The following is a 24,543-nucleotide window of genomic DNA, read 5'->3' as shown; positions in this document are numbered from 1 at the left end:
TGTGTGTGTGTGTGTGTGTGTGGTTAGTCACACATGGACTACTTTAGCACCCACAACAAGTTATATTAGCACATATCACGGGCATGTATTTCGTCTGCCTTGCTCCGCTGTATAATGCCGTTGATTGACAGGCGCTCTAAGCTCCGCCTCTCCAACAAATACAATATTACTACAGTAAATCCATGGGAAGAGTTCATGAGGGTATCATTAACGAGGATTACAGATCATTATCAATGTTTTAACAACCATAAACCTGTCAAAAATGGTCAGGTCATTATAATAAATGTCACATCTAGGTTTATCTTGTGTGAATAACTCCTGTTTTTCTGTCAATACTTCAGGAAAGCGTTAATGCTCTCTCTTTGCACGAGCGCTCAGTGACTGAAAGTGTATGTAAACAGTTCTGTGGGTCAAGATGAGCGGAAGAAAAAATAGTTCCGGTGTCATTCAAAAATTCGCTCATATAATATATATTTTTTTCCATTTCGAAGCTTTATGAGATGCATTCATATTCATGTTATCTAAATGATGAGATCACTTGCTTAAAAAGGAAAAAAAAAAAAAACTCAGAATTTATATTTTTATGTGAGGATCGATATTCTTGATACCACGTCAGATACTTCACTATCGATCCGCCTATCCCTACTTTTAGGTTGTACGTGTTTAGGTGTTTCGTTCGCCGTTGAGATACCTGTCTGCCCACTTTAGTCCGCGTGCAATATCCATGCAAATAGATGTTTGAGGGAAGTCACGTCAGACAGGTTGAACATTGACTTTGCAACATAACAGATGCTTTGCTGTGCTCACCACTAACGGAAGTAAACCTAACTTCTTTAACCTATAGGATCAATGCTCTTTACCACAGTAAGTAGACATTTTGACATTTTTTTGAGTAATAACGATGTGCATTAATTTGTAAAGAGACCCATCTTCTATCGCTGAGCAGTCAGAAGTGATTAAAATATAGCAAGTATTAAATGCAAGTCATATTAGGATTTACCTTGATTGATTGTTGATGTAATACTACGGGTTTTATCATAATTACTTTATTGATTTAGTCTTGTTTAGTCAAACTCATAAAATGCAGTAAATATACTGATATGCAACGATCAGCCACAACATTAAAACCAGCTGCCTAATGGTCTTGGTCCCACTCGTGCCGCCAAAATAGCACCAACCCGCATCTCAGAACAGCATTCAGAGATGCTATTCTTCTCAGCACAATTGTACAGAGTTGTTATGTGAGTCTGGTCATTCTCTGTTGACCTCTCTCATCAACAAGATGTTTCTGTCTGCACAACTTATGCTCACTGGATGTTTTTGTTTTGGCACCATTCTGAGTAAACTCTAGAGGCTGTTGTGTGTGAAAATCCCAGAAATACTCAAATCAGCCCATCTGACACCAACACTCATCCATTTTATTATCTAATCAGCCAATCATGTGGCAGCAGTGCAGTGTATAAAATCATGCAGATACGGGTCAGGAGCTTCAGTTAATGTTTACATCAACCATCAGAATGGGGGACATTTTTTTGATCTCAGTGATTTGGACTGTATCATGATTGTTGGGCAGGTTTGAGTATTTCATGTAATCTCCTGGGATTTTCACGCACAACCAGGGCTGGGCTGGTATACCTGGCATGTTCCCGGTAGGCCGACGCTTTTTGGGGCCGATCAGGTGCGCACTGGCCATGGGGAGAACCGAGTGGGCCGTTGTGTCGGACGCGTAACGTGCCGCGAATTGGCCGTGATAAGCTAAAATGAGCCGCTGTGTAAAATGAGAATGGACCACAAACGGCCCAGCGAATAGGACAGCGAACACCCCCCATAATAAAGTCCCAGGCCGATTTCTCTTCCCAGTCCAGCCCTGCGCACAACACTCTCTAGAATTTACTCCGAATAATGCCATAAACAAAAAAAAACATCCAGTGAGCGGCAGTTCTGTGGATGGAAATGTCTTGTTGATGAGAGAGGTCAACAGAGAATGGCCAGACTGGTTCGAACTGACAAAGTCTACGGTAACTCAGATAACCTCCCTGTACAATTGTGATGCGGGTTGGCGCTGTTTTGGCGTCATGAGGGGGACCTTTTCCCCAGGCCATCCGTGTCCTGAACCAAGGACACGACCAGGACTAGGTTCACTATTCAAAACCACACACTTGATGCAATATTCTTCAGCAATATCCTGATCTGTTGCAGGTCTACATTACTACATACTGAACATTATTGCACAATTGCACTTTACCCTGCACAAAATATATATTGCCAGTCAAACGGTTGCTGCTACTCTACATCTGTCACAATGCACTATTTCATATGCATACTTTGTACATATAGTATATTTCTCTTTCCCCTATTTTATTGTGTATTTTATTGTTTTTAAATGGGCATTTTTTTTTTTTAATTGTGGTTTTACTTATATTTCTACCCTTATCTAGATACAAGTAAATATATATATATATATATATATATATATATATATATATATATATATATATATATATATATATATATATATTCTTTATTGTAAACTGTGGGGAGAAAAGTCATATCAAGAATTTCACTACATGTCGTACTGTGTATGGTTATGTATGTGACAATGAAACTTGAAACTTAATACAATATTAGGCAGGTGGTTTTAATGTTGTGGCTGATCAGTGATCAGTAAACATGTTGTTTAGTGACTTGATTTCCATTGCAAATCTTGTATTATGCAGGTCAGCTGACTTTAACACCTGGCTTTATTTCTAAGGTTTGTCATTCAAAGACATAAACATGAACAGTCATAAGTTCATGAGGTTTATCATTGGCTGCTTGGTGATTGTTGCCACAGTGAAATACTTCTTCAGCACCAGGTGAGGATTCCACCTCTCATGGGTCTCCATCTACATGTGCACACCAAAGCATCGGTCAAACCAAGCATAAATGTCTCAAACAAGTTTGTCATTTCAGTTCTTTTACCTTTTATTTATAGCTCAAACAGGGGCAGAGGGGAAAAGATCATACAAGGTATTGGTTTCTGGTCACAGCACCATATCCCGCCGCTGAATTTGGTGGATAATCAGATTGATCCACTGAAAAAGGAACAAAACCAGCAACCAAGCACGAACAGATTAGAAGTTCGTAATGAGAAACCAGCAGGCGTCCTGTTAAACCAAGAAGAGCTACACCTAGAAGTCAAACAAGCCACTGATGTTAATACAGTTGCTCCATTCAAGATTGTCCATTTAGACTTGAAAGGTGCAGCACCTAAAGTCAAATATCTCGAACAGGTGGGGATGATCTATGCAAATAGGATTGTGTTGTAAACGTATAGTTACATGTATGTATCGTTTTTATATATATATATATATATATATATATATATATATATATATATATATATATATATATATATATATATATATATATATATATATTACATTAATGTCCTTTTTATAGATCTTCCCTTTGCTTTCATCTCTGGGTGCTAATGGGATATTACTGGAATATGAGGATATGTTTCCATATGAGGGTGAACTTGCGATACTCAAATCAAGTTATGCGTACAGGTGGGTTTCTGAATCGGAGCGTCTTATTAACTGGAGAATACATTTCAAATTTGATGACTAATTCAAACTAATATCTCTGTTTGATGGCTTCTTGTTCCCTTGTTTATGGAAAAGTCCGGACGATATAGAAGAAATAAAGTCTCTGGCCAAACAGAACCAGCTTGAGCTGATTCCACTGGTGCAGGTGTTTGGACACTTAGAGGCAAGTTTAGAAGAACCTAATTTGTGTTGTTTGCTCAGGTAAACTCGGGATTTGGGATTAGAACAAGTATTTTTTGCGCTATGGCCATGTCCCCAATCAGTCCCCAATCGGCCTGATGATAAAGGCGGCCGGTGACGATGGTTCGAGAGAGAGAGAATTACGGGCATGTCCGTCATGTGTGTTTATGTTTGTGGTTTTGGATTGAGTTTAATTAAATTATCATTTATGCTCACTCACCGGTTCTCTGATGTACCGTCGCGTGGTCCTCGAACACTCCTCCACACTCAGGCGGACGACAGCCGCTCCAACCCCGGGCGAACCGGAGTCAAACCTTCGACCCCCAGCGGGCAGAACGCCCCTCCGCTCCCGGCAGTGGCTCCCTCACTCCAGGCGGTCGGGGTATCCATTCCCCACTTGCCCCGTGGACGGCGGCCGTTCCCCGCATCCGGGCGGTCGGGCTACTCCGTCACCCGGCAGATGGCAGCGGCGCTCCCCTGGGTGGACGGCATCCCTCCTCCTTCCCGGGTTTCGGCACCAATGTAACACAGTTAAGGATGGGCAAGGAGGAGGCGAGAACCGGCTTGTCAACATAAATCATAATTTAATGCAAACTTAAACCAAAAGCACAAACACATAAACATAAACACACACATGACGGACATGCCCGTAATTCTCTCTCTCTCTCGAACCATCGTCACCGGCCGCCTTTATCCCTTGCGCGCCTCATCAGGCCGATTTGGGACCGGGTGCGCGATATTCCGACCCGGCCCCGCCCCCCTCCGCTCCACAGATACACTGTGCTTTCTCTCAGCTTTGTTTATTCAGCTGGTCTAACACTCCTGCTCACACTTAAGCAGTCTTTTCTGATTTCTCTTTAGTTTGTCTTAAAACACGAGAAGTATTTCAGCTTGAGAGAAGTGGCTGAGCATCCCAATAGCCTAAACTCTCTGGCTCAAGGAAGCATGGAGCTTGTTAAAGAAATGTTAACACAGGTTATGAAGAAGCACCCAGAATCAAAATGGTTCCACATTGGTGCTGATGAGGTTGGTGGATCCTTATTCATTGTAAACCAGTTAAAAGTGTGTGGGTTTTAGATTACAGTGCTGCAATAACTGTCATCATTAACTCACCTTTATGTTGTTCCAAACTTGTTAACTATGTTTTTTTCATGGAACACTAAAGGAGATGTTAGGCAGGATGACTGCCTCAGTCACCATTCACATTTATTGTGTGGGAAAAAAGATGCAATGAAAGTGAATGCTGATTGAGTCTGTCATCCTGCTTAAAGGCAAGAGTATACTTCAGTTTTATGCAACCGCGAATTGGTCCCTTAAAAAGTGGGAGGCACATATACAAACTGTTGTAATTCCTACACCGTTCACCTGATTTGGATGTAAATACCCTCAAATTAAAGCTGAAAGTCTGCAGTTAAAGCACATCTTGTTCGTTTAATTTCAAATCCATTGTGGTGGTTTATAGAGCCAAAAAGATTAGAATTGTGTCGAGGTCCCAATATTTATGGACCTGACTGTAAACGCACACACTGCAGCTGCATGTGGCTCACTCCCGAACTGCCGCGTTCTGCTGCACTTATCCCTCTCCTCAGCTGATTTGCCCAATTGGGGGCCGGGCGTGCATAGGGGGCCGCCCTCCTCCTCGTCACTTTTTATATGTAAGCAAAATCGATGTTGAAACAGAAATGTACCCATATGAATCGAATCGGAATCGAATCAGGAAATCTGTATCAATACCCAGCCCTAGTGTAGTGTAGCTAACTACGTTTGTAAAAAGTTGCTTGACTGTAGTTTTAACCACTTCAAGTTATAAGTAGCTTGAAGCTTAAGAAGCTACATTTTCAAAGTAGCTTCTCCGGCATTAGAAATGAGGATGTCACATGGGTTTGGAGCAACATGAGTTAGGTGAACTATTCTCTTAACCTTGTGTAAAAATGTAAACTTACATCAGCTGTTGATATAATACATGTAGGTACGTGGCCTGGGTGAAAGCGAAGATTCAAAGCGCTGGTTGGAAGCCAACAGTGGAGACATGGCAAAGCTGTTTCTCAATCATGTGACGGCAGTTGGGCATTTCATGACCGAAATGAGGCCAGAAATCAGGCTGATTTTGTGGGATGACATGCTTAGGAAGCTTAGCTCCAACTCTATACAAGGTACAATAAGAGTATTTAAAGCATTGGCATAGAATTGGGGGAGACGGGGTACCCCCCCACACACACACACACACACACATTTTTATTACAAATAACTATCCAGTGTAAAATGTCTCCTAATGGATATAAAGCGCTCTTAGATTTAAACGCGTATGCATTGAGGATTCGGTGTTCATAGCGTCAAGCGCCCCCTGCAGGAATAAAACATCCAAAACAGTCAGTGGCTGACAAAGTACAATTTGGGTCTGTATGGCAGTTACACAAAACACAAAACTTTTGTATGAATTTAGAAAACATGAAATACATCACTTGAGTCATATGTGGAGTCACTGAAGATGTTAAAGGCACCCATAGAAATGATCAGTTGTTTTTCATGGTGAGGAAAGCGGACAGGAATTTCAGATAATGGTAATTTCCTGAAAATGTAACATTTTTTTTTATGATACATTAACCCTAATGCTTTTTCTGAATGTTTGATAATGATACAGTGTATAAATATTTAAGAGTTTACACTGATTTAGGGATGACACGATTAAATGGTTTAATAATGGTAATGGTAATAATTTAACGGTAACAATTTAGAACAGTTCACAGTTAAAAACAGTGAAATGCTTAGTTTACACACATGGTAAAAGTATATATATATATATATATATATATATATATATATATATATATATATATATATATATATATATATAAAATGTAAAATAATATAAGAGTTTTTAGAAGAGTTTCGTAAGCCTAAATGGGAAAACTCTTTGGGTACTGGAGCTGTTGCTATGGTTACGGACGGTGGCCAGTGTCGCAAACTGAACGTGAACTTTCAATTCACGTGAAACTGAAGCTTAATAAACACACAAATTCCAAAATATAACAGAGGAATTCGATCTACCAGACTCGTATACAAATAAAAAAGGCGACTTAAAATGGCTGTTTGGCAGCATTTGAATGACTGACTGAAGACGACGGATGTAAATCAAGCAGACAGACGTCCTAGAAAGATACACATCCTACAAATTGGACAGGATGCTCCACTAGTCGTCCAACAACCAACTAGTTTAATATTTTTAGCTGTGTTGATTTTAAAGTGCTGAATTAAAGATGACACTTTTCGTAATGTTTAAGCGTGCTGACAGCGTGTGGTGCATTTCCTGTAGTTACTATCAGCGAGTAAATGTGAAAAGCTGCGTCTTAAATCTTCCTCATTATTTAAAGCATTGCTTCTGTACAAATGCGCCACATTCAACAATTAAGGTCAGTTTTAGTCATGATTGAACTTTAAATTGCCTGCTGTAAGAAATGTGTCTGTTATCATGCGTAGTCCACAGGTTTATTTGTAAGGTGTTGTGGACAGTATTTAGAGTGATAAAAAACCATGACTTCTGTATTGTACAGTATATTTATTTAAAATATTTTCTTAAAGGTGCACCAAGTAATTTTTTGTTATACAGTATTTCAGCATCCAATACAACTTGGAGCTTGGATTTTATACTGACTCTTATCAGCGTGAATCACACAAACAGTGTTAGTTATTGAAGCCATTGCAAAAATACCCAATCTGCTGGCACATTTGTCATCCATTATTAATTTGTACTGCAATCAAAAGTGTCTGAAAAGAGGAGGGATTGCCAAGATTATGTGAGTAATATGTGGCTAGTCAGGAGGGGGCGGCCCGTTCAATACTTAAGTAGTTTTTTATAGTTTTGAATAAAAAATTAAGGCTTAAATCTTAAAAATATACTAAATACACTAAAATAATGTTTCGAGTTTGTGAGTGTACATAGAGTGTTTAAAATATATTTTTCAAAAGTATTATTCATTTCTTTTGGTGTAAAAAATGTTTACAATGGAAAAAGTTACTTGGTGCACCTTGAAAGTTTCATAAATGCAATAAAGTAAAAAGGCTGATGTCAATAGCAGAAAAAGTCCTTTTTGGCTTTTGATCCTGACATGAGCGTTCCCTTTTTAGAATCAGGTTTGCAAAGCCTTGCGTCCCCCATGATTTGGAACTACCTTCCCAACATGGACGTGGGTAAGATAGGTAAGGACTTGTTTAATGTCTTATAATGACTTAAAAGTCAATGTGAAATCTACATTGAACCTATTTACTTTCTACATGTTCCTTGTCTTATTGTGCCTGATTTATTGGTCCACTTTATTCCAGAAAATGTTTTTGTAATATTTGTCTTCGTAATCTTTCATCATAACGCAAATGTTCCTCATTTGATATTATTTTCCTTTTCGGCTGAGGTTCTGAATCCCTTTTATATTTTCAACTCCTGTAATCATGTAACGTCCACTGCTGCAAACTAGTCTCGTAGAATGAACATTACTATAACTACATTTTTGCAAACTGACTTATATGTGCGCCGTTCTACATTTCGCTGCAGTTTCCTGGTGAAATGAAGACTAGAGGCGCTACAGCTACTGTACGTTTTATTCACTTTCACACGAATCACAACTACAACTGCTGATTAAGACTTTATAAACACTTATTTTTAGCTCTTTTACTCACACACTGCTATGAATATTGAAACACTTTTACTCTAACGCATTATTTGAAGCTTGTAATACAAACCCACCTACATTTACACACTTATTACAATGTGATTAGCTTGCTTCGTAGCACACCTGATAGAGTGTCGGACTCTGAGGACCACGCCTCGAGACCAGTCAAGCACGCAAGTTGACATGTGAGCCGAAAGTGTCATAGACGTGACATAAAATGACATGGTTGCATCAGAAAATGTGCTTTTCATGTCGCATTTGCTTTTATGACAATAGCGGTTAGGTTTAGGTGTTCGTTTAAGGTAAAAGCCGAGTTATACTTCTGCGTCGAACCTATAACGTAGGCTATGCATAGTTATGGCAGTAATGGCGTAGCCTGACAAGCACCCCTCCAATAATGTAACTGCACTGTCACATCGGCGCAGATGACAACAGCTGTGATTAGTCCGCTGTGTTATCAGAGACCGCCCCTAGCATGACAAGAAATTATCTGTTGTAGCGTCACATTTTCTCCAAGATTATTTTATCTATGCATCTATATCTACTGATGAGTGATCGTGTCACATTGTGTTTTCAGCACGGAGCGTGAAAGTGTGCCACATTATTTATTTATTCATATTCAAGCGAGTCAAAAGCAATTACACAGAATATGCCTGATTTATTGCCTCTCTGCATGGCAAGCAACATCGTATAATAAATAATATGTACCTAAATACTACATATTAAATGAACACGCCTTTCAAATAGCCTACCTTTTAATCCAGGAATACCATTGCATTGCTTTTATTTATGAAAATATTTCAGAATTTTCTCTCAATACAATACGACACAAAACGACGCACACCAACTATATACAGAACTATAAAGGTAAACCACCGCGTTGGCCAATATGTGGATTCTACACCGTAGGTTTGACGCAGAAGTATAAACTGGCCTTAAGTATGCAGGGCTCCAGACTAAATCCTTTTACTAGGAGCACTGTTGCCCCTAACTGAAAATTATAGGGGCACAGGCAGAAAATTTAGGGACGCACACCTTAAATCGACCTGCAACGCTATTGTTCACATTTTCCCCATTTTAACTGCATTTCTGATAAATGTTTTGGTAATATATACAGAAACTACAATGTGCCATTTATTTTAGATCACAGTCACATTTTAACTGAAGCCCCTCCTCCTGTCCTTTTCCGGAAGAGAAGGGGGAATACTCGGGTGAACGTGAGTTTATAATCCAGCGGTCAAATTCGTGCAAGCAATGCAAGGCGAAAATTTTCTTTGCGTTGTATGTTAACGCACCATTACGGACGATGAGAGTAGATGACGTTACCCACACAGTTGATTAATCACTCACTGACCCAACTCAGGCAGACTCGTGCCCTCCTCTTTTTTCAACATGAAATATATAAAACAAAATGTCGTCAAATTTGCAGGTCGCATACTCGCACCGTCTCTAAAAATTTGACCATTTGGTTGCAGTCTGGAGCCCTGGGATATCTGTTTTTATTTACCTTTCATTTGCTTTTAGGACACTATTGGTTAGGTTTAGGTTAAAGTAACAGGGTAGGGATGAACGTTTCACTCATTAAAACCTCCATCTAGGCAAGGCAAGGCCATTTATTTCTAAAGCACAATTAAAAACAACAAATAGTTGACCAATGTACAGTACATTATTAAAAAGATAAAAAGCCATGCAAAGTATTAACAAGCATTTAATATTCACCTTAAAAGCCTCGTCTGATTACAATATCATTTCACTCGCTTTTAGCGCCCCCTGCTGGACATTTCACTGGGAAACTGCAGCAAAATGTGCAATGAAGCACTTAAATTCGTTTTGCAAAAACATTTTGACACCTTACTTTTCATGATCCAGTCAAGAGATGTATTTGTTTTTTTTTCTTGTCAAATATCCTATCTTAATCAGAAATATATCAAATTACACAAGTAAATTCGGTTGCTTATGTAATTTCATGTTGACTTAATATTAAAAATACTAATATTTGCTAATAAAAGATTATTGCAACAAATAATTAATTATAATTAATATAATTAATGAGATAAATAATACTTATCAATATGCACACTATTTTATTCAACATGTGATGTCAAACTATTTTATTACTATTAATTTCTTGATTTTGTATTTACTTATGCACTTACCATCTGTAGGTAACCTTATCTCTAAGTATGAGCAGGCTGGATTTCAAGGCGTGTGGTTTGCTAGTGCCTTTAAAGGAGCCTCTGGAATTGACCAGAGATGGACCCCAATAGATCACCACTTAAAAAACCATTTACAGTGGCATAAAGTCATTACTTCAATGCCGCAGTACAAGTCTATTCGCTTCAGTGGTATTGCAGTAACTGGTTGGCAGAGGTAAGTGCTGTAGTTTTTCTTCAAATACATTTTTTTATTTTGGTATTTGATCAAATGAATGGGCTCCATTATTAATGAGTAACACTTTACAATAAGGTTGTATTGTTTAACATTAGTTAACTGTATTTGTTAACTATTGAACTAACACTGAAAAATACAGTCCATTTGTGGCATAATGTTTATTAGTACAAAAATAAGTAAATGCAAAATCGGGTTCCAGTGAGCCACTTACAATGCAAGTGAAGGGGACCAATCCGTAAACGTTAAAATACTCACCGCTTCAAAAGTATAGCCACAAGATGCAGGGGCGTCGCTAGACTTCCGTGTCATCCGGGGCTTAGCCCACAGGCAATATTATACAATAAAAATGAGAAGAATCTTTCCTTCCATGGCTTAAAAAATGACCACCCTACCTGTCAAATAATTATTATATTAAGCGCACAACACTGACCCCAGTTCAGAACTTTATATGAGCATCAGGTGCACAATGGGCCTCATTCATGTAAATATATGAGCAAATTGCATGTAAAATGGTCCTTCCGAAAATGTTCTGCCGGATTCACAAACGCTTCGTAAAATGTGTGTATGTTAGTGAACTCCAAACATTCGTAAACGGGAGGCTTGTATGTTCATTCACAGTTATCATAATCCATGTCCATAGCAATGCCATATATGGAAAGCTTCAGACATGCTAGTAAATGAGAATAGGAAGCTTTTAACATCTATACGAACTATAATAAAAGTTTTTATTATTTAGTTTTTTCAGCAAACACTCGCATGTTCATTCTAAAAAGAAAGTGAAATTATCGTTGCATGCTTTTGCTGTCAACGGAGGTTCTTTTGTCAATTAAACAGTCCAAGAGGTCAATAAAAATGCTTTGAAATTAAGCTTTAGCGTAAAAACGTGTTCAGTTCACGCCGGCAGGAGGATGTCAACCACCATTAATCTTCTCTGGTTCAGTTGAGCGCATCGCCAGCGGCATTGGCAAAACTGGGCAATGATGGTAAAAGTGATATTTCCCTTGCAACAGGAAAAATCTTTAAAGAAATTGACATAATGCCTGAAGAGGGCATTTGACCGAAAATGCAAAATGCAAGCTAAACGACAGTGCGCCGTGTACGCACCTGCCTGTGATGTGTTTATTTATGGGTTTAGCAGTATTATAGCATTGACCATACGTTACCAACTGAACGCGATTTACCGATGCCGAGCTCATTTCAGATATAAAAAAATAGACAGTCACATTAAAGGGCACATTGTTTTTCGAGAAAACCAAATGCAAACGGCATCTTTCCATTAAACTTTCATCCCGTATCAAGAACTTCTGCTAGGAAAATGATAAGCCGAGTTGGGAAAAAACTAGAGCCTACTTTGAAAGAATAAATGCAAACAGCAAAGAAATATTTCTAAAAGTTTTTTCTTTTTGTATGTTATTTTCTTTAGGTTAATTTCGCTAATTGAATTATTAGTTTGTTTGTTTTTTTTTTCATTTCTTATTTAATTTAAGTCTATCAAAATGCAGTCATGTCAGTTTTCCTGAAACAACACGTCCGGAGTTTTGTAGGATTTTCACGTGGTCGGGAGCAGGTGTAAATTATGTTTGTACCAACTAACATTTTGAAAATGTGAAATGTTTACATTAGTACGGTTTTACGAACGATTTACACAAAAATTTGTTCTGCTCATGTTTCATGAATGAGGCCCAAAAAACAAATCAAACACATTTTTCATTTAAATTGCGAATCAAAGCGAGAACTTGTCGGCCCACTGTTGATTGTGCAGAAACTAGCGCTAACAATAAAATCAATGTCATTTAACAATTAAAATTTGCAATTGTCATTTATCATAATATTTTGAGAATAAAGTAAAAATTCTGAGAATAAGTCGAAGGCTTATGAGGTTAAAGTCGTAATATTTTGAGAATAAATTGAAAGGAAAGTAACATCAAAATTATGTGGTGGACAAAAGCAAAATGGAGCATCTGGGTCTTTACGTACAACACCACTAACCAGGGAGATAACTTGACTCTGCAACCAAGTTGAATTTGTGGGCTGTTTTTGCGAGCTCTCTGTTAATGAATGAGGTGTATTAGTACAGGAGTTTTCTACATGTGGGCGCCTGTCAAGGGAGGCACGAGAGGCTTGCACACAAGTGAAGTGAAAAATAATTGGAACTGCTGTGAATTATATAGGTCAGTTTCAAGACGTTGTATGTGGTAACATCCCCTCAGTTACAGTATTGTTTAGAGAAGAAAACACAACAAAAAAGCTGACCAAGCATCACCAACAACAAGCGGGACTGCGCGAATGTCTGTCTGGCTCTTTCTCCTGAATAAATATAATTTCCTACATAACCGCTGTGTCCAGAAACTAATAATATCTAAGGATTTCTTATTGCTTAATCCTATTCTAAATATGATTACATTCTCCACATCCATCCCTTGCATTAATGAAGCTGCTGGCTCGGCGTCCACTCGATCATTCTGATAACGGCGCTCTGTTTGGCCTAATATTGACATTTATTTTCACACAATATACTGCTTTATTTTCTGTTACAACTTTACTCTGTTCATTTTTACTTTAATCTCAAAATAATATGTCTATAATCTCAAAATGCTATGACTTTATTCTCATATGAATTTAATCTCATAATGCTACAACTTTATTATCCTAAATTTTTACTTCATTTGCAAAATATTACGACTTTAATCTAGAAATCGAAATTTTTTATTTAACGTACCAATAAAACGCCATTGTGGGATCGCAGAGTAAAGTTAAAAATAACTTGGATTTTTATAAATGTATCTCGAAAAACCTGTATTGGGTTTCGTTACACCATTAAACTTGATTCCAGGTTGTTTTTAACAAAGCAAAGTTTCAACTTAATGGTCAGAAAGTGTTTTTTTCCTCTGGTGTGCAGACTTATATACAATTAGACAAGTTAAATGCCATCTGATTTTAAACTATTTAAAAATCAAGGCACTCCAAAGAGGCTATTTAAACGCAGTAGTGTAACTCCTATGATCATTATTTTTGTTTGACTTTAACGTGAGAGTTTATAATTTTAAGACTTGTGCTATTTATGCTCATAGATCGCTGTGCTGATATTCCTTTGCAATGAACATATTCTTTATTCTCACATACCGACGAAAACTGGAATAACTGTTCGTGAAACCGTGTGGTTAACCGAATGGTAAAAAAGGGAACCGTGCACATCCCTTCTATTAATTATCAACAGATAATGATAAATCCAGCCTTACTTTTTCTCTCTTTATTTTCATCACACACAAAAAACATTAACAAAAGATTTGGGACTTCAGCCCAATCTTCCAGGGTCTAGCTACACCACTGTGTGTGTTAACATGATTTTAATGTTAATTTCCCCCTTATAAACCTTTTCTGTGTAAAGTTTTATACAATTTTACAACTTCAGTGCCATGATGACATAATGTCGTAAACCCTGAAACTCTAAAACGACTGCAAAAACTGCATTTTAAACTACTTTAATGCTCAAATAATACATGAGTTTTAACAAAAGAATTAGTGTACCGTAATTTCCGGACTATTGAGCGCACCTGAATATAAGCCGCACCCACTGATTTTTAAATAAAATATTATTTTGAACATAAATAAGCCGCACCTGTCTATAAGCCGCAGGTGCCTACCGGTACATTGAAACAAATTAACTTTACTCAGGCTTTAACGAAACACGGTGTGGCAGCGGGGGCGTGGTCAAGCGCCCGTCCGGGAGAGAAAAGTGGTAAGGGCGCTTACACCTGAGCTAAATTATGTCTAACACCGGTGTCTAATTTCAGTAAGCATGGGGAGAGCGGCATAAAAAGGCAGCAGCCACAGAGCTGAGAGAGTGACACACCTCAGTCTAGTGTTGGCGCATAGAAGAATTGAGAAACTTTATAAAATTGATTGTAAACTGTGGCCATTAAAAGCCTTACCTGGAACGTCAAGTGCCCTGCTGAAAACTGTCACACTGGTGCCCGTGTGACAGTTTTCCCAAGAAGGACACGTGAAGCAGGGCACTTGAAATTAGACACCGGTGTTAGACATAATTTAGCGCAGGTGTAAGCGCCCTTACAGCTTTTCTCTCCCGGACAGGCGCTTGACCACGCCCCCGCTGCCACACACGGCTTGTAATAAAACATTTGCAGTAAACAGTAGCCTACCAATAAAGTCATTAGTCACTATCTTCCTCGTCCTGTGCACTGAAACCACTGAAGTCATCTCCTTCGGTGTCGGAGTATAGCCTCAGATTTAATTGTCTTTTTGCACTGAGTCAATTCCTCACGCTGCTGTTTCCAGCGTCTTATCATCGACTCATTAAGACCAAGCTCCCGTGCAGCAGCCAGATCAATTGCCTTCAACTTGAAAGCAGCATCATATGCGTTTCTCCATGTCTTTGCCATGGTGAGGGTGACAAAATTACTACCGTAATCAGAATGATGGGAAGTTTGAGCGCTTCGATTTAATCTAAACAGTAAACAAAAAAGTTGTTTTGAACTTAACCCGTTCGGCAATTTCATTGGTCTAATGAAAGCTTCACGCCGCCAAAAAACTGAGCACGTCGCAGAATGTTTTTTTTTTATTATTATTTATTTATTTATTTTTTTTTTATAAAATTTGAAAGCGGGAAAAATCCATATATTAGCCGCGTCATTGTATAAGCCGCGAGGTTCAAAGCGTGGGAAAAAAATTGCAGCTTATAGTCCGGAAATTACGGTAAGTGCTTTTATGAAATTATAAGCTTCACATTCTGCCTTTTTAAATGCTCAAAATATTGGCCCCATTCACTTCCATTTAAGTGCCTCACTGTAACCAAAATTTTTCTACACACTCTCACGGTTAAATCGTAAGGATTAATACGACTTTTCTCAATTTGTATCATTTGTATGATATTGTACGACTGCACTTGTATGGATTCGTACGACTTTCACTAAAGCCAATGACGCCGCTAATACACGACAATTACTTGCTTCTGTCACACACAACAGCTTCCTTACGTGTTGTAACATGGTTAAAATGGGCAAGGAGGAGGTGGGAACCGGATGAAGCATCAAAGTAATATTTTTATAAAAACGCACACGGCAGCTGCGTATGGCTCCCTCTCTCTCGAACTGCCGCATGCGGCTCGGCCTTGTCCCTCTCCTCAGCTGATTAGCCCGATTGGGGCCCAGCCATGTGCACTTACAGCCCGGCCCCGCCCTCCTCCTTGTCACACATGTCTACACACTGTACTGATTGGTTAGGTTTAGATAAGGGGTTCGGGTAATGGCATAATATTAATAAACATGTCTTTAATGCCTCATGCGCGAAACTCGCGCTTCTGCATTAGACATCCGGGCATTTGCATATGAAATCATTAAAATTTATACAAACAAACTCGTACAAAATCACACGAAATAGTACCTCGTTAAATATGTACAAATTTTAATGAGAATGTGTTGGAATTTAGCTTTTTTTTAAAGAAGAGGGACGAAATAAGTCGAAATAATTTTTTGTGGTAATCAACATTATGCTCAAATGCTGTTGATTGAACTCTGAATATTCCTATAAACGTTGCATGTTATCATCAGCTAATGCATAGCAAACTAACTTGTGAACCTTAATATATTTATAAATGAACATCAACCAAGATTAATGAATGTTGTTAAAGGTCATTGTTAGTTCATGATACCTAATCCATTTATTAATGTTAATGATCAAAACCTTTTAATAAGTGTAGCGCTTAAATTTTACCGAGACACTTTTTGTGAGATTGACCCTAATAATATTGCTTGCAATATTGAAACATGAATGTTGCCATATGACATTAAACTTGAAGTTCATAAAAAACAATGCATGTTTAAGGTATGAGCATCACACTGTGTTGTGCGAGCTGCTCCCAGTGGCCATCCCGTCTCTGGCTGTTTGTCTTCAGACATTGAAATATGGTGAGCGTCCTAAACATTTTAACCTAAGGAGACGAGTACCTTGTCTTACTATACTACTGCTTTATGAGTAGAGTAAAATAGAGTAAGATCATGCTGCTGTGTGTTTTGTTTGCATTAGGTTCATTTAACAACAAGGCACGGAGTGAGATACAGCACATCCTAGGCTGCGAAATTCAACTAAACAAAAACGATTGGTATGACATTTTTCCTTGTTTTCCTTGGGTACTTAAACCTGTCCTGTCAGTGTCAATGGTTGCGAACATAATTGTGTAGTCTTGTTAAGGGATGTTATGGAAACAGTGCCATGTGTGCTAGACATTTTCAAGTCTTCACGGGTCCAAAAATGTGTGCCCGAACCCGAAGAGACCTGGAAATGTGCTATCCGGAACCGACACAGATCCGTTTCGTATTCTAAAGTTTGGACCCGGACCCGTGCAGAACCGAGAAATGCCGTAAATGCACTACCCGGAACCGACTCGGACCAGTCTATTATTTGAAATCTGGACCGGGACCCGGTCAGGGCACACAGACCCGATTGAATCCCGATCAGCACAGATCACACAGCTAATTGCTATTAAAAAGTTTATTTACAAGTTGTGAAAATAAACCTTTGTGTCTTACCTAATGTAACGTTAGTAGCCTTCTCTCCTGTACTGGACTGTGACGCATACAATCCATCGTCCTTGCCAAGAAATATGGCATAATAACATCCATGTTGTTCCTCTATTGCTGATTGAAAGAGCATGTATAATCCACTCATTATTTCAGCTTCAAAAGTCCACTTGCTGTCATGGTGGCAGATGACAAACGCGACTTTGCATCTTTGTGTTTTTTTTGTATCTTGCATAATACGATATCTTCCACTGTTTGCCCTTTTGAAATCAATTGAATGATTGCTCGTTCAGTGCCACGGCCGCTGACGTTAGCATCGCTAATTTGCTGTCATCTGTGCTCTCTGCGAACGAACTCCAGCCACAATATCTCAAAAGTCGCACCGACGCCAATAATGCACTTCGGTTTACGTCATCTGTCAAACACCGATATGGTGGAATAAGTCGCGCCTTCTACATAAAAGAGCCAATCGTCAATTGGTCGTGAAATCATCAAAGGTCGTCAAAATCGTCAAAGTCATCGCGTCACTGCAGATGTTAAACAGACCCGGGACCCGAAGTACAAGAATGGGACCCGGACACGGCTGACCATTTAAAATATGGACCCGAACCAGTACGGGTCCCGGGTCAGGTCACGGGTCCTCGGGTTCAGGTGGACCCGTGAAGACCTCTATGCTGAAGACATGAGAACACATTTAGCGCACAAATGGCACCATTTCCTGACAACATACATTTCAATGTATAAATTGAAATGTATCCTATGGGGATTGCTGGATTGAATTTGATAATTTGAAAGCCCTCTTCCACTTTTTTGGAATGTTCTGCAGCAAGGGTAAATCCTTTCCAGGCTCGGACATTTATGACATGGTGAAGAAGATCAACAACAACCTTGAGAGTTCCATTAAGAAAATCATGACAAGCTCGTGAGTGATTCACAGTCTGTTTGACTTTGAAAATGATTTGCATAGAAGGACCCATGAGATAAATGTGACCTATAGCGCATAGGGTGATTTTTTTTTTTTTTTTTTTTTTAATTAAAACAAATTTATTCTCCACTACTAAATTCTTTGTTTTGGACTTACTGTTGACTCTTGTTCTAAAATTTTGTTTGTCTGGTGTCGTGCAGCCATGTCAGGGGATCGTTCAGTTCTTATAATCGGAAACACAACTTTGCAAACCCTCGAAATCTTGGCTTTTTCAAAGATTCACTGAAAAAGTAAGATTTTTAGCATTCTAATATCATTATACTTAACATTTATTAACAAACATATTGTCTTTTATATTTTTCACTGCATGTTTTGGTTTTTATTTGGGTACAGGATTCCCATTGTCATGGATAACCTGGAAGTATTAGAGAATTTTGTGAAATTTATTACATTTTTTCAGGCCTAGAAATCTTCAAAAATTCATGGAAATGGCTTAAATCTTAAAAGTCATGGATATTTCTATAGAGAATATACATTTTCTAGTTGTGTTCTGCATTCAAATGTTTCATTGGTCAGATATTGCTCTTGTGTAGAGTAAAACTACTGAACGTATGGTGAGTGAATTTGTGAGTTCATTGTTTTTTGAGTCTTTTCAGTGGATCAATGTAACCGGTTCACAAATGGTGGTCTGAATGATTAATTAACTAATAGAGCTGTCAAAATTAACGTGTTAATGCATACGATTAATAAAAGAAGTTTAACATGTTAATTATTCTTAATCGCAATTAATGCATTTACCATTATTAAAGAATAAATCCCATAGCAGTGATTCAGTGTTAGTGAAAAAGTGATGGAGAAAGGAGCTCTTAATGCTACTTGATGTACAGTCAAGCCCAGATGGAACTTGTGACAGAAACCAAGTATTTTTCAGCCTATTTAATGCACATTTTAATTAACTATCTCCAAAATGCAGAATGAGACGTTTTTGTCTGCGAGCGCTTTTCATGTGGAGTTCAAAGCGGCACTTGACGCTGGTGCATGAATCATGAACTCGGCTTTACGATTGCTGTCAAAAAAGTAGATAGATGTGTGGACTAGGTCTTTCAATTAGTCAAACTCCCACTTCAGACTTTGGGAAACGTTTCATGTTACTTGAATTGGTGCCATCGCGATTAGCTATGGGAAATGTTGCACTTGATCTCGATTAGCTATGGGAAATGTTACGCTTGATCGCGATTAGCTATGGGAAATGATGCGCTTGATCGCGATTAGCTATGGGAAATGATGCGCTTAATCGCCATTAGCTATGGGAATGATGCTAATCGCGATAGCTATGATGCACTTAATCGCGATTAGCTATGGGAAATGATGCGCTTAATCGCGATTAGCTATGGGAAATGATGCGCTTAATCGCCATTAGCTATGGGAAATGATGCGCTTAATCGCCATTAGCTATGGGAAATGATGCGCTTAATCGCGATTAGCTATGATGCACTTAATCGCAATTAGCTATGGGAAATGATGCGCTTAATCGCCATTAGCTATGGGAAATGATGCGCTTAATCGCAATTAGCTATGGGAAATGATGCGCTTAATCGCAATTAGCTATGGGAAATGATGCGCTTAATCGCGATTAGCTATGGGAAATGATGCGCTTAATCGCAATTAGCTATGGGAAATGATGCGCTTAATCGCAATTAGCTATGGGAAATGATGCGCTTAATCACAATTTTTTTTTTATATCTACTGACAGCATTATTAACTAATCATTCTTATCCAGTAATTACTGACTGGAAATGTCATGCACACAAGTCATGAAAATTAGTTGATAAAAATTGTGGAGAAAGAATTATTTATCACAGAATGTGTTGTTAACGATAAACAAGAAATGAAGGTGCAGAGCTGTAGTTACTGCAGTCGAATCAGGTTTTGTCAGGATGTTTATTTGGAATTGTTGTTGTTTGCAGGTGCATCAACCGATACATATTTTCCTTTTCTTTCTTTTGCCTTGTCAGATTGCTGGATCAATGGGATTCGTTTTTGCTGACTTTCCGACAAAGCATGGAAGCTATTTACTACCCAGACACTTTAGAGGAGTGGTTGGAAGAGAACGTTAATGAGCACATAGAAAGACTTCATGAAATGGTGATTGATGTTGAACGAATCCTTAAACTCAATGGACAGCCAAAAATGGTTCAGACAAGTTAATAGGTCAGGAAGGGTCCAAGATGACATTTCTGCAATGAAAATTATGAGTAAGAGGCATTTTTCACACATCAGGGCTCTTCCTTATTTCCTGAAGTCATTTGTTGGAAGTGCTATCACAATGAAAAGATGCAGAAATTAAAATATTTGTCTTATTCTATAAAAGCAGATGTTCCCTAATTACAATAATGCATCTGGAAGAAGTGGTCTTATCAAACTACACATTATACATTTCATATTTGATCTTTATTTAATTTGAACTATTTTGAGTGGCAAAACATTGCAGAAGAATGTAGATAATTTGCCTTACTGCTACATGAATACTGTACAATACATGGGCATAGACATCCTTTCTATTGTATATATCTAGGGATTGAATGCTATCAAGTTTTTAAATAAATCTTTTAAATTTGCAATTCTTAAAGTATTTTATACATTTTTGTTGTTAGAGGAATTTACAAATACTGTCTTCTGTGCGATCACAAATGTAATATATAGATACAATTAACAAGGTGTCTTTAATGTTGCTACACGTTTACGGTACTGTTTTAAAACTCCTCTATAGATGTTCCATCAACTGCAGACGTTTTACTACTGAACGCTTTAAAGTTGCACTCAATCATTTTAAAGTATACAATATAGAATAATTTGTGGAAGGCATTTTGTACCATACTAGATGTTTTATACTATACTTTGTATGTGTGACCTTTTTGACTTTTAATGAAATCTAAGTGATTTAAGATTTGATGGTTTCGATGTTACGACTCACAGACTGGTATTTATAGCACACCTAATTTAGATGAGGCTGAATGATTCTCATTCAAATGATCCGTTCCACACTATTTTTTTTTACCAGTTTTTAATCGCTGTATTTTTTGTGCATTGAAAATGTTGAATTATGCAGGGTTGGCAACTCTCAGGCATTTGGCATGAGGCATGTGTAACGGTGGCCAGCTGGTAGATAGCTGTGCAGTGTGTAAACCTCACTCTCCTGACATCAAAAGGTGCACTAGCGACTGACGCTAGAGGCTGTAGCCTTTAGCCTCGTTGTTAGCGGAGACGCCAGTTCGAGTCCCGTTCAGAGCGGGGCAACGAGGGCCGGTTAGAATGGTGCCGTGACCCGGATGGGAGTGAGGTTTAAGGGGGTGAGTTTAAATGGAGCCAGCTGGTAGATAGCTGTGCAGTGTGTAAACCTCACTCTCCTGACCTCAAGAGGTGCACTAGCGCTAGAGGCTGTAGCCTTTAGCCACCTTGTTAGAGCACCCGCCTCCCACACCGGTTCGAATCCCGTTCGGAGCAGGGCCGGTTACACATACGCTTTCAGGATCTGTCTCAACTCAACTAAATCTCACGCCAAATAACAAGAAAACGTAATCCAATATAAAATAAATAAAAAGTAGCAAAAATCTTCAGTTTGGATTTTTGGAAATGTATCAGCATGTCCCAGAGATAGGATAACCAGAGCTTTGGGGTAGGGCAGAGTGTGCTACTCAACACGAATTCACTATATCTGCACGCGGACACCACAAACAAATGCACTCGATATGAATTCTACAGAGAATCGAATCATTTAAATCACTGGGGAAGAAGTCAAACCTATCAAACTGCTAGACAGACCCGACATTATAAACAGCACTGATAAGGTAAAGAGGAGACAACATCATGCATCAAAATCAATTATAAGGCTTTTTAAAATGCACATCATCACCCTTACTAAAATATATCATGTTTATGCTGTTTGACACAGTGACAAAGAAGTCATAGTTTCGTATTAAATCTATTAGAAGGAATTAGTTCAACTTAATTTTTATATCATTTTATTTAAAGTACTTTATGTACATGTGTTTAGGCTAGTAATTCATCAATAACATACTAAAAGACTAGCTACATTGATCTAACTAAAATAATGATGAGGAGCCATCCATTGTGGTTATGGCCCTATTATTAGGCTAACAATGACAATTATACAGTGGAAGAACTATGACATGCTAAACACTCATAAGGGCAAGTACAAATTGCAGAATGAATGGGTTTAAAATCTGGACCTCTGTGTATTTTGGACAAATTATATGGACAAACTGGCCCTGTTTACCTTTAGATTTTTCATGGTATGACTTTCTACAAATTATTAAGAGACTGATGAAGGAAAACAATATTTCGAAAGGACACAAGCATGTTTACTGGAAGCACAGTCCCAGCTCAGTTAATTGGCCCACTCATACTGTAGGCAAACCGTCAGAATATTATAACTAGCCCTATTAAAATAAGGTCTTATTTAAGTTAATTTAGTTTGATTCCCCAAAGCAATTTGAAGTAAAACAAGTGTACAATTCAAAAAGATCCAAATTTCCATGTAAACAGGAAATGCAGTTGAGTAATTCTGTTAATTAGTAATTAATTGCTATTATGTAACCAACCAACTTTGAGCTTGTGGGTGAGCTCGGTACCTCAGCCACCACTGGAAACTATTTTTTGGACCCAAGAAAAACCCTGGTTGTGCCATAGTGTGTGGGTGTTGTGAAACTGTGTGTGGTAGGTAAATTGGCCTATAGTAAGTGGCCCCCCAAAAAAGTATCTGAAACTGGTGGATGAATGTGTAATAGGCTAGTGTATATGCAGGGCCGTAGCAAGGAATTCTGGGCCACCTGACTATGTGTTGCTCTTGGCCGTTACCTATTAAAATATCTAGTTTTAAATATCTAGTTTTGTATTTACATTTATGCATTTGGCAGACGCTTTTATCCAAAGCGACGTACAGTGCACTTATTACAGGGACAATCCCCCCGGAGCAACCTGGAGTTAAGTGCCTTGCTCAAGGACACAATGGTGGTGGCTGTGGGAATCGAACCAGCAACCTTCTGATTACCCTCTGCTCTAGACCACTACACCACCACCACTCCATAAATGGCGGTGGTGGTATTTGTAGTATGTCATTTGGGCCCCTGGGATCATTTCCACCTTTACCCCCACTAGCTACGGCCCTGAGTGTATGCTAGGCTAATTGTTAATTATAAGAAAATGTGTTATGGACCTCTGAACATGTCATATATCTTTGCTTTCTTAACAGCTCTATCGCTTAAGAATAGAATATAATCTTTTTTTTTATTAACAGAACATAATATACAACAGTATACAAATATATACAGAAAATACCAGAATGTACAAAATGTTAATTCCTTTATCAAAATGATAACCACGAAAAATACTACAAGTCTTTTTTGCTTTTTTGTTGACAATATTCTCCAAACAGGAGCTGTAGTTCTTGATATCCTGGAGAAAATGAATCAAATTTGGCTTGGACCCTGACCATTTCTTTTTATGTATGTGGAACTTCCCCAAAATAATAAAGTTGCACAAGAAAAATAAAGTTATTATTTTCATTAGAATAATATATATATATATATATATATACAGTGAGGAAAATAAGTATTTGAACACCCTGCTATTTTGCAAGTTATCCCACTTAGAAATCATGGAGGGGTCTGAAATTGTCATCGTAGGTGCATGTCCACTGTGAGAGACATAATCTAAAAAACCCTTCAAACACGGTTAGTGGAATTATGACCAAAAAGTTCTATTTTGGTCTCATCTGACCACATGACTTTCTCCCATGACTCCTCTGGATCATCCAAATGGTCATTGGCAAACTTAAGACGGGCCTTGACATGTGCTGGTTTAAGCAGGGGAACCTTCCGTGCCATGCATGATTTCAAACCATGACGTCTTAGTGTATTACCAACAGTAACCTTGGAAACGGTGGTCCCAGCTCTTTTCAGGTCATTGACCAGCTCCTCCCGTGTAGTTCTGGGCTGATTTCTCACCTTTCTTAGGATCATTGAGACCCCACGAGGTGAGATCTTGCATGGAGCCCCAGTCCGAGGGAGATTGACAGTCATGTTTAGCTTCTTCCATTTTCTAATGATTGCTCCAACAGTGGACCTTTTTTCACCAAGCTGCTTGGCAATTTCCCGTAGCCCTTTCCAGCCTTGTGGAGGTGTACAATTTTGTCTCTAGTGTCTTTGGACAGCTCTTTGGTCTTGGCCATGTTAGTA

The 24,543-nt window shown here is 38.4% G+C and overlaps 1 protein-coding gene across 1 annotated transcript; it reads left to right on the top strand.

Moving 5' to 3' along the window:
* Positions 1-625: 625 nt before the first annotated feature.
* Positions 626-21,066, top strand: zgc:113333 (beta-N-acetylhexosaminidase). The gene is made up of 14 exons (XM_052139147.1): positions 626-864; positions 2,753-2,855; positions 2,975-3,272; positions 3,442-3,551; positions 3,666-3,753; positions 4,632-4,796; positions 5,740-5,923; positions 7,896-7,967; positions 10,600-10,804; positions 16,667-16,749; positions 16,868-16,943; positions 18,188-18,283; positions 18,487-18,576; positions 20,302-21,066. Exons 2-14 carry the CDS (start codon positions 2,776-2,778, stop codon positions 20,492-20,494), a joined length of 1,740 nt encoding a protein of 579 aa, XP_051995107.1. The 5' UTR covers positions 626-864; positions 2,753-2,775; the 3' UTR covers positions 20,495-21,066.
* The last annotated feature ends 3,477 nt before the right edge of the window (positions 21,067-24,543 follow it).

This window comes from Xyrauchen texanus, chromosome 12 (assembly GCF_025860055.1).
Source record: "Xyrauchen texanus isolate HMW12.3.18 chromosome 12, RBS_HiC_50CHRs, whole genome shotgun sequence".
Classification (NCBI taxonomy): Eukaryota; Metazoa; Chordata; class Actinopteri; order Cypriniformes; family Catostomidae; genus Xyrauchen; species Xyrauchen texanus.
The sequence above is the reverse complement of the archived record's forward strand: the minus strand, read 5'-3'. Positions and strand labels throughout refer to the sequence as shown.